The sequence below is a fragment of the Lissotriton vulgaris genome, chromosome 11 (genome assembly GCF_964263255.1).
Source record: "Lissotriton vulgaris chromosome 11, aLisVul1.2, whole genome shotgun sequence".
Taxonomy (NCBI): domain Eukaryota; kingdom Metazoa; phylum Chordata; class Amphibia; order Caudata; family Salamandridae; genus Lissotriton; species Lissotriton vulgaris.
Window position 1 is genome coordinate 759768879 of NC_141699.1, and position 9403 is coordinate 759778281.

The 9403-nt window shown below is 39.9% G+C and overlaps 1 protein-coding gene across 1 annotated transcript; it reads right to left on the minus strand.

Moving 5' to 3' along the window:
- Positions 1-6474: 6474 nt before the first annotated feature.
- LOC147683471 (uncharacterized) lies at positions 6475-8946 on the minus strand. The gene is made up of 3 exons (XM_086944855.1): positions 8643-8946; positions 7922-8137; positions 6475-6756 (listed from the first exon to the last, which is right to left on the minus strand). The coding sequence occupies exons 1-3, from the start codon at positions 8775-8777 to the stop codon at positions 6475-6477; spliced, it is 633 nt and encodes a 210-aa protein (XP_086800981.1). The 5' UTR covers positions 8778-8946.
- Between the last annotated feature and the right edge of the window lie 457 nt (positions 8947-9403).

Genomic DNA, 9403 nt, shown 5'->3' on the forward strand with positions numbered 1-9403 from the left:
GATAGTGTGTTGTTGCTGAATGATGCTGTTGTGGTGGTGTAGAGTGATGCAGGTGTGTTGCCGAGTGATGTTAGTGTGGTGCTGAGTAATGCTGTTGTTGTGATGAGTGGTGCTGTACTGGTGATGAGAGGTGCTGTGTTGGTGTTCAATGATTACCACCACAGCATAACTCATCACCATAATAGTAGCATTTCTCTCAACAACGGCATCACTGGGCTCCACCAATGCAACACGCAGCAAGACCACATTATCATTCTGCACCCTCACTGTACCATTGAGCAACATCACAGCATCACTCTGCACCACCACAGCCGTATTTAGCACACCAACAGTCTCATTCATACATACTACAGCATTACTGAACATCAAAATAGCTTTTTTTTATACCTGTAATTGTGTTTGCTATGTAAAAATCTGTGTTGAAAGCGTGCACTTACGGCCGGTGGTGTGTATGCCTGTTGAAAGCGTGGACTGCTGTCTGTGTGTGTGTGTGTGTGTGTGTGTATGCCTGGTGAAAGCATGCACTGATGACTGTTCGTGTGTGTGTACGCCTGGTGAAAGCGTCCATTGATAGGTGTTGGTGTGTGTGCCTGTTGAAAGCGTACATGTTCTGTTTGTGTTTGAGTAACGCTGTTGTTGTGATGAGTGGTGCTGTGGTGCTAAGTGCTGCTGTGTCGTTGTAGTGTGATAGTGTGTTGTTGCTGAATGATGCTGTTGTGGTGGTGTAGAGTGATGCTGGTGTGTTGCTGAGTGATGTTAGTGTGGTGCTTACTAATGCTGTTGTTGTGATGAGTGGTGCTGTGCTGGTGATGAGTGGTGCTGTGTTGGTGTTCAACGATTACCATACTGAATGTTTTATATATGATAACAAACAGTATAACCAAGCAGCACTGCACTTTACCTATTACAATAGGTGAAGGTTAACAACAGACACCATAATGCATATCTCTTACTGTATACCTTTCAGCAAAATGGTTAATGTTCGTACTGCTACCCACTTAAAAACATAGTACTCTAACCTCTCCACCTGAGATCATCAAATGAAAATCTGCATTATATTTTTATATATTTTTACAGATTTCTTCCTCTAATTATCAAAAGAGGTTTTGAAAATTATCTATATTCACTCTTTGCCATTGAAGCCCAGAGTTTATTGAGTGCCTACAATATGCCAAACCAGGTTAGTACACTATTAATTATATGATGAAAAGTGCAATAGTGAGGTATCTGTATAACATTTAAGAATAATATATATAAAATATGACTCTCTACTTAGATCTAGAGAAACTTACCTCTCTCGTACAACTATCGATGGCCCCTCCGTGCATACAGAAACATCTAACTCTGTGAACATAGGTAAATTCTGTTTTTAATATTTTTGATAGACATGCTTGAAGGCATAAAATCATGACACTGAGCATTGTCATACCTTTGTGTTTATTTAGACGAATGGAAACATGAAATTCCAGAGATATTTCTTATAAGATTGGAAATCACCTCGAAACGTTTATATATAAAAAACTTTTGTCGAAATCACAGGTATGTGCCTTATTATGGGTTCCAACGACTATAAGCGATGAATGAGTAGATACTGCATCTGAAATGACACGCCATAGAGAATATACGACTTAACTGACAGAGGCGTGGTTTAGGTAAATAGTACATCTGTAATGATAGTCCATAGAAATAACTTATGACTATCTGCTAAATTACTTATCTCAGCTTAGGGCGAACGCAAATAAGTATTATTAAAGGAATTCGACATGCTCAATATCTAAATCATGAATAGTATTAGTTAGGCAAGAGTGACTACCTGATGAAACTTTTTACAAGACACTGAATATATTTTCTTGATTTATAGATTTGGAGTCAAATGTTTTAATGTCCTGAAGAAGGTGTCCAGAACCAAAAAGCACCGAAACGCCGCGTCGACTGTTTTTAACTTTGACTGTTTATGAGATTTATTGCACTACCACTGCTGGTTGTTGTTTTAAACTGTTTTTAAACTTGCGTCATCATTTTTCTTTAGATTGTAACCCAGTTGGGAGGTACAAATAAATTTTGCAAAAATTTTTTTATATAAAAGTTGGTTGTTTGATATATTTACTTAAGGTCTTATTGGTTGTTTCAGTTGTCCACTCTGCCTCGAATGTGTCTCTAATGTAGATTGGTTTGACCCTATTGTAATTATAGCTCCTTTCTAGTAATGGCAACCTTAGCGAATCTAATCCGCTAGACAATAAACAGGGACTGTTAACCGTTTTTCTCTGTTCAATGATTACCACCACAGCATAACGTAGCACCACAACAGTAGCACTTCTCCCAACAACGGCATCACTGGGCTCCACCAATGCAACACCCAGCAAGACCACATTATCATTCTGCACCCTCACTGTACCATTGAGCAACATCACAGCATCACTCTGCACCACCACAGCCGTATTTAGCACACCAACAGTCTCATTCATACATACTACAGCATTACTGAACATCAAAATAGCTTTTTTTTATACCTGTAATTGTGTTTGCTATGTAAAAATCTGTGTTGAAAGCGTGCACTTACGGCCGGTGGTGTGTATGCCTGTTGAAAGCGTGGACTGCTGTCTGTGTGTGTGTGTGTGTGTGTGTGTATGCCTGGTGAAAGCATGCACTGATGACTGTTCGTGTGTGTGTACGCCTGGTGAAAGCGTCCATTGATAGGTGTTGGTGTGTGTGCCTGTTGAAAGCGTACATGTTCTGTTTGTGTTTGAGTAACGCTGTTGTTGTGATGAGTGGTGCTGTGGTGCTAAGTGCTGCTGTGTCGTTGTAGTGTGATAGTGTGTTGTTGCTGAATGATGCTGTTGTGGTGGTGTAGAGTGATGCTGGTGTGTTGCTGAGTGATGTTAGTGTGGTGCTTACTAATGCTGTTGTTGTGATGAGTGGTGCTGTGCTGGTGATGAGTGGTGCTGTGTTGGTGTTCAACGATTACCATACTGAATGTTTTATATATGATAACAAACAGTATAACCAAGCAGCACTGCACTTTACCTATTACAATAGGTGAAGGTTAACAACAGACACCATAATGCATATCTCTTACTGTATACCTTTCAGCAAAATGGTTAATGTTCGTACTGCTACCCACTTAAAAACATAGTACTCTAACCTCTCCACCTGAGATCATCAAATGAAAATCTGCATTATATTTTTATATATTTTTACAGATTTCTTCCTCTAATTATCAAAAGAGGTTTTGAAAATTATCTATATTCACTCTTTGCCATTGAAGCCCAGAGTTTATTGAGTGCCTACAATATGCCAAACCAGGTTAGTACACTATTAATTATATGATGAAAAGTGCAATAGTGAGGTATCTGTATAACATTTAAGAATAATATATATAAAATATGACTCTCTACTTAGATCTAGAGAAACTTACCTCTCTCGTACAACTATCGATGGCCCCTCCGTGCATACAGAAACATCTAACTCTGTGAACATAGGTAAATTCTGTTTTTAATATTTTTGATAGACATGCTTGAAGGCATAAAATCATGACACTGAGCATTGTCATACCTTTGTGTTTATTTAGACGAATGGAAACATGAAATTCCAGAGATATTTCTTATAAGATTGGAAATCACCTCGAAACGTTTATATATAAAAAACTTTTGTCGAAATCACAGGTATGTGCCTTATTATGGGTTCCAACGACTATAAGCGATGAATGAGTAGATACTGCATCTGAAATGACACGCCATAGAGAATATACGACTTAACTGACAGAGGCGTGGTTTAGGTAAATAGTACATCTGTAATGATAGTCCATAGAAATAACTTATGACTATCTGCTAAATTACTTATCTCAGCTTAGGGCGAACGCAAATAAGTATTATTAAAGGAATTCGACATGCTCAATATCTAAATCATGAATAGTATTAGTTAGGCAAGAGTGACTACCTGATGAAACTTTTTACAAGACACTGAATATATTTTCTTGATTTATAGATTTGGAGTCAAATGTTTTAATGTCCTGAAGAAGGTGTCCAGAACCAAAAAGCACCGAAACGCCGCGTCGACTGTTTTTAACTTTGACTGTTTATGAGATTTATTGCACTACCACTGCTGGTTGTTGTTTTAAACTGTTTTTAAACTTGCGTCATCATTTTTCTTTAGATTGTAACCCAGTTGGGAGGTACAAATAAATTTTGCAAAATTTTTTTTATATAAAAGTTGGTTGTTTGATATATTTACTTAAGGTCTTATTGGTTGTTTCAGTTGTCCACTCTGCCTCGAATGTGTCTCTAATGTAGATTGGTTTGACCCTATTGTAATTATAGCTCCTTTCTAGTAATGGCAACCTTAGCGAATCTAATCCGCTAGACAATAAACAGGGACTGTTAACCGTTTTTCTCTGTTCAATGATTACCACCACAGCATAACGTAGCACCACAACAGTAGCACTTCTCCCAACAACGGCATCACTGGGCTCCACCAATGCAACACCCAGCAAGACCACATTATCATTCTGCACCCCCACGGTACCATTGAGCAACAACACAGCATCACTCTGCACCACCACAGTCGTATTTAGCACACCAACAGTTTCATTCATACATACTACAGCAGTACTGAACTTTAAAATAGCATGCTTTTATACATGTAATTGTGTCTGCTATGTTAGAATCTGTGTTGAAAGCGTGCACTTACGGCCGGTGGTGTGTATGCCTGTTGAAAGTGTGTACTGCTGTCTGTGTGTGTGTGTGTGTATGCCTGGTGAAAGCATGCACTGATTACTGTTGGTGTGTGTGTACGCCTGGTGAAAGCGTCCATTGATAGCTGTTGTTGTGGGTGCCTGTTGAAAGCGTACATGTTCTGTTTGTGTGACGTTTGTCTGCTGAGTAATGCTGTTGTGGTGATGAGTGGTGCTGTGGTGGTGATAGTGCTGCTGTGTTGTTGTAGTGTGATAGTGTGTTGTTGCTGAATGATGCTGTTGTGGTGGTATAGAGTGATGCTGGTGTGTTGCTGAGTGTTGTTAGTGTGGTGCTTAGTAATGCTGTTGTTGTGATGAGTGTTGCTGTGCTGGTGATGAGTGGTGCTGTGTTGGTGTTCAATGATTACCACCACAGCATAACTCTGCACCACAACAGTAGCACTTCTCCTAACAACAGCATCACTCTGCACCACCACAGCCGTATTTACCACACCAACAGTGTCATTCATACATAGTACTGCAGTACTCTACAGCACCAAAGCATAGTTTTATAGCTGTAATTGTGTGTGGTCCGTTAAAAAATGTGTAGAAAGCGTGCACTTACGGGCGGTGGGGTGTGACTGTTGAAAGCGTGGACTGATGGCTGTTAGTGTGGGTGTATGCCTATTGAAAGCGTGCATTGATAGCTGTTAGTGTGTGTGCCTGTTGAAAGCGTACATGTTCTGTTTGTGTGACATTTGTCTGCTGAGTAATGCTGTTGTGGTTATGAGTTGTGCTGTGGTGGTGAAAACATGTATTGTTTGTGTGACGTTTGTCTGCTGAGTTATGCTCCAACAACTGCATCACTGAGCTCCACCAATGCAACACGCAGCAACACCACATGATCACTCTGCACCCCCACAGTACCATTGAGCACCAACACAGCATGACTCTGCCCCACCACAGACGTATTTATCACAACAACAGTCTTATTAATCCACACTACCGCAGTATTTAACAGCAAAATAGCATGCTTTTATAGCTGGAATTGTGTAAGCTATGTTAAAATCTGTGGTGAAAGCGTGCACTAATGCTGTGTGTGTGTGTGTATGCCTGGTGAAAGCATGCACTGATGGCTGTTGGTGTGTGTGTATGCCTTGTGACACCGTGCATTGATAGCTGTTGGTGTGTGTGCCTGGTGAAAGCGTACATGTTCTGTTTGTGTGACGTTTGTCTGCTGAGTAATGGTGTTGTGGTGATGAGTGGTGCTGTGTCGTTGTAGAGTGATAGTTTGTTGTTGGTGAATGATGCTGTTGTGGTGGTGTAGAGTGATGCTGGTGTGTTGCCGAGTGATGTTAGTGTGGTGCTGAGTAATGCAGTTGTGATGATGAGTGGTGCTGCGCTGTTGATGAGTGGTGCTGTGTTGGTGTTAACTTATTACCACCACAGCATAACTCAGCACCACAACAGTAGCACTTCTGACAACAACAGCATCACTGAGCACCACCAATGCAACACGCAGCAACACCACATTACCACTCTGCACCCCCACAGTACTATTGAGCACCCACACAGCATCACTCTTGTATAGTTAGTGTGGTTTGCGAAATGTAGCTGCAACAGCTATTGTTATGTATGTTGTAGTGGTACATTTAACATTGTTTGAAAAAAATATACCCACCCCGAACGAAAATGGCCATGCTACTGGATATGTTCAAATTAGTATATTTATTTTCAGTAAACACAAAACAATATTTATTTATTGGACTTTGTACAATTTTTTTTGTAAGGATTGTTACTTATTAACTTAAATCTTCCTCAGACTTTTCTTTCACAATTTTAGTAATTTTGCCATTACAAAATATAACCTCACATGTTTGAGGCAAATAATGAATTAGTGCTTCACCAATGTCATCCACCTCTTCGTCCAACATAAACCACTGTATAAGTGTTTGATTTTGTACGTCCATCCATTGGTAAATATCTGTGTTTGTTATTTTTGTTGTTATGGTGCTCCAATCTCCGTTTGTGCTTTCCACTCCATATATTTCGACGTCAATATTTTCTTGTGGTGGTGTTGTTACCTGTTGTAGTAAATAAAAACATAGTTAATTTTTTTCCACATAAATGTTACAGTGTGTCTCAGAGAGAGTGTTGTAGAGAGGCAGTTGTAGAGAGAGGCAGTTGTAGAGAGAGGCTGTTGTAGAGAGAGGCTGTTGTAGAGAGAGGCTGCTGTAGAGAGAGGCTGCTGTAGAGAGAGGCTGCTGTAGAGAGAGGCTGCTGTAGAGAGAGGCTGTTGTAGAGAGAGGCAGTTGTAGAGAGAGGCAGTTGTAGAGAGAGGCAGTTGTAGAGAGAGGCTGTTGTAGAGAGAGGCTGTTGTAGAGAGAGGCTGTTGTAGAGACAGGCTGTTGTAGAGAGAGAGTGTTTTAGAGAGAGAGTGTTTTAGAGAGAGAGTGTTGTAGAGAGAGAGTGTTGTAGAGAGAGCGTGTTGTAGAGAGAGCGTGTTGTAGAGAGAGCTTGTTGTAGAGAGAGCTTGTGTTGTAGAGAGCGAGTGTTGTAGAGAGCGAGTGTTGTAGAGAGAGCGAGTGTTGTAGAGAGAGCGAGTGTTGTAGAGAGAGCGAGTGTTGTAGAGAGAGCGTGTTGTAGAGAGAGCGTGTTGTAGAGAGAGCGTGTTGTAGAGTGAGCGTGTTGTAGAGAGAGCGTGTTGGAGAGAGAGCGTGTTGGAGAGAGAGTGTGTTGTAGAGAGAGCGTGTTGTAGAGAGAGCGTGTTGTAGAGAGAGCGTGGTTTTAGAGAGAGCGTGTTGTAGAGAGAGCGTGTTGTAGAGAGAGGGTGTTGTAGAGAGAGCGTGTTGTAGAGAGCGCGTGTTGTAGAGAGAGCGTGTTGTAGAGAGAGCGTGTTGTAGAGAGAGCGTGGTTTTAGAGAGAGGCTGTTTTAGAGAGAGGCTGTTTTAGAGAGAGGCTGTTTTAGAGAGAGAGTGTTGTAGAGAGAGAGTGGAGAGAGTGTTGTAGAGAGAGCGTGTTGTAGAGAGAGTGTGTTGTAGAGAGGCTGTAGAGAGAGCGTGTTGTAGAGAGAGGCTGTTGTAGAGAGAGGCTGTAGAGAGAGCGTGTTGTACAGAGAGAGTCTTGTATAGAGATAGTGTGTGGTATAGAGATAGTGTGTTGGATCGTTAAACAGTGTGTTTTTAAAGAGAGTGTGTGTGTGTTGAAGTGATAGAGTAAGGGGTGCGTGAGAGAGCGTGTGTTCCTTACTTTTAATTTGCTGTGCCTTGTCGTGTTCAATATTTTCTGTCCATTAAATTCATGTACTGTGACATGAGTTAACATCACATATTCCCCAATGTTTATAGAGAATAGAGTAGCCTCTCTCCATAATGTGACTTTTATGTCATCAGTGGCATCTTTTAACGTAATAGATTTTATTGGCGTATTTTGTCCATTGATGAGCACAAGTTTACTTTCCTCTTCCTAAAAAAAAATATTTGTGTTAAAAATTTAAAAGCACTGAAGTCATACGTAATAATTGTCCAAGCATTGAAGACATAATAATTAAGGGCTATTGCTCTTTTCAATTTTACGGTGTTGTTCCCAATTATGTAAAAAAAATTGAACTTTGATGTCTCAGTTTGGCGCTCTTCTTTAAACACCTATCAACTTAACCTTTATAAATGCAGTGTAGATTTAGCCCACCTATTTACACAGTGTTAATTGTTCTTATTTGGCTGCTGTACAGATCATTTATGATGGATAGAAACCCTCATAAACATAACAGCATATGTAATGTGTTACAGAGACCACACACACAACTGCACCCACTCTAAATTAAAGAACATCTAAGCATCAAATAGTACACACACACACACACACACACTGATAATGGCCAAATACATATTGTCAATGGCACAGACAACACCACACACAGAAAGTGACAACTCAAGCAGCGAGACCAACAGTACAAATGACCTCAACTTACTTCTGAAATGGTCCCACACACTGTCATAAGACTTCTCACAGTTGCACGCTTTATTTCTTTTATTGGAGAAGCAGATGGTGCAGGAGGCTGCAAAATGTTTTCAGCTTGTTGAATGAGCGCTTGAGTTATAGTCATTGCAGGAAATTTTGTAACTTTGCTTTGCTTAGTAATCAGAATTGTGTTGTTTTTGATTATAAAATTGCGTATAAGTAGTCCACAGGTGTTTTGTGTCTGCTGATATAAACTTTCCTGGTAGCACGTTGCTTTAATTGTTCCAGTTTTATCTGCCAGAGCCAAATGAAATAGAACTTTATTTTCTTGTTTGGCGTTCTTGTAATTTGTTTTACTTGAGCACTTGATCAGATTAACTCTGATGGGTTTTTCATACGGTTTGTTGTCATTGGTGGTAATGTTAGCGATTTCTTCACTAGTCAACATCTGAAATAGAAATATAGGTTACAACCAATGTTAAATACAAATCCATAGTGCTTTATGATCACTGTAATAGCATTCTAATGTACCATAACTTTGAAGTATGTAATTGGTATATATATGATCTAAGATCGATTGGTAGTCTGTTGTGTAAGTGTCTATAAGTTGTGTACATTGCAACTTACTCTCAAAGAACCCAATTAGTTTGTTAGTTTGTGAATTGCTTTGAGAGACATCCACATTGAAATCTCCCATAATGATGAATTTGTGTTCTGGTAAAAATTAGTGATACTGGTAATAATTTCTAAAAGATCTGTAATAAGTTTATG

Coding starts and splice junctions, on each gene's coding strand:
- LOC147683471 (XM_086944855.1), bottom strand. CDS start 8,777: ATGACTATAACTCAAGCGCTCATTCAACAAGCTGAAAACATTTTGCAG. Junction 8,138..8,642: donor TGTGTGGGACCATTTCAGAA/GTAAGTTGAGGT, acceptor ATTTTTTTTTAG/GAAGAGGAAAGTAAACTTGT. Junction 6,757..7,921: donor CAAGGCACAGCAAATTAAAA/GTAAGGAACACA, acceptor TTACTACAACAG/GTAACAACACCACCACAAGA.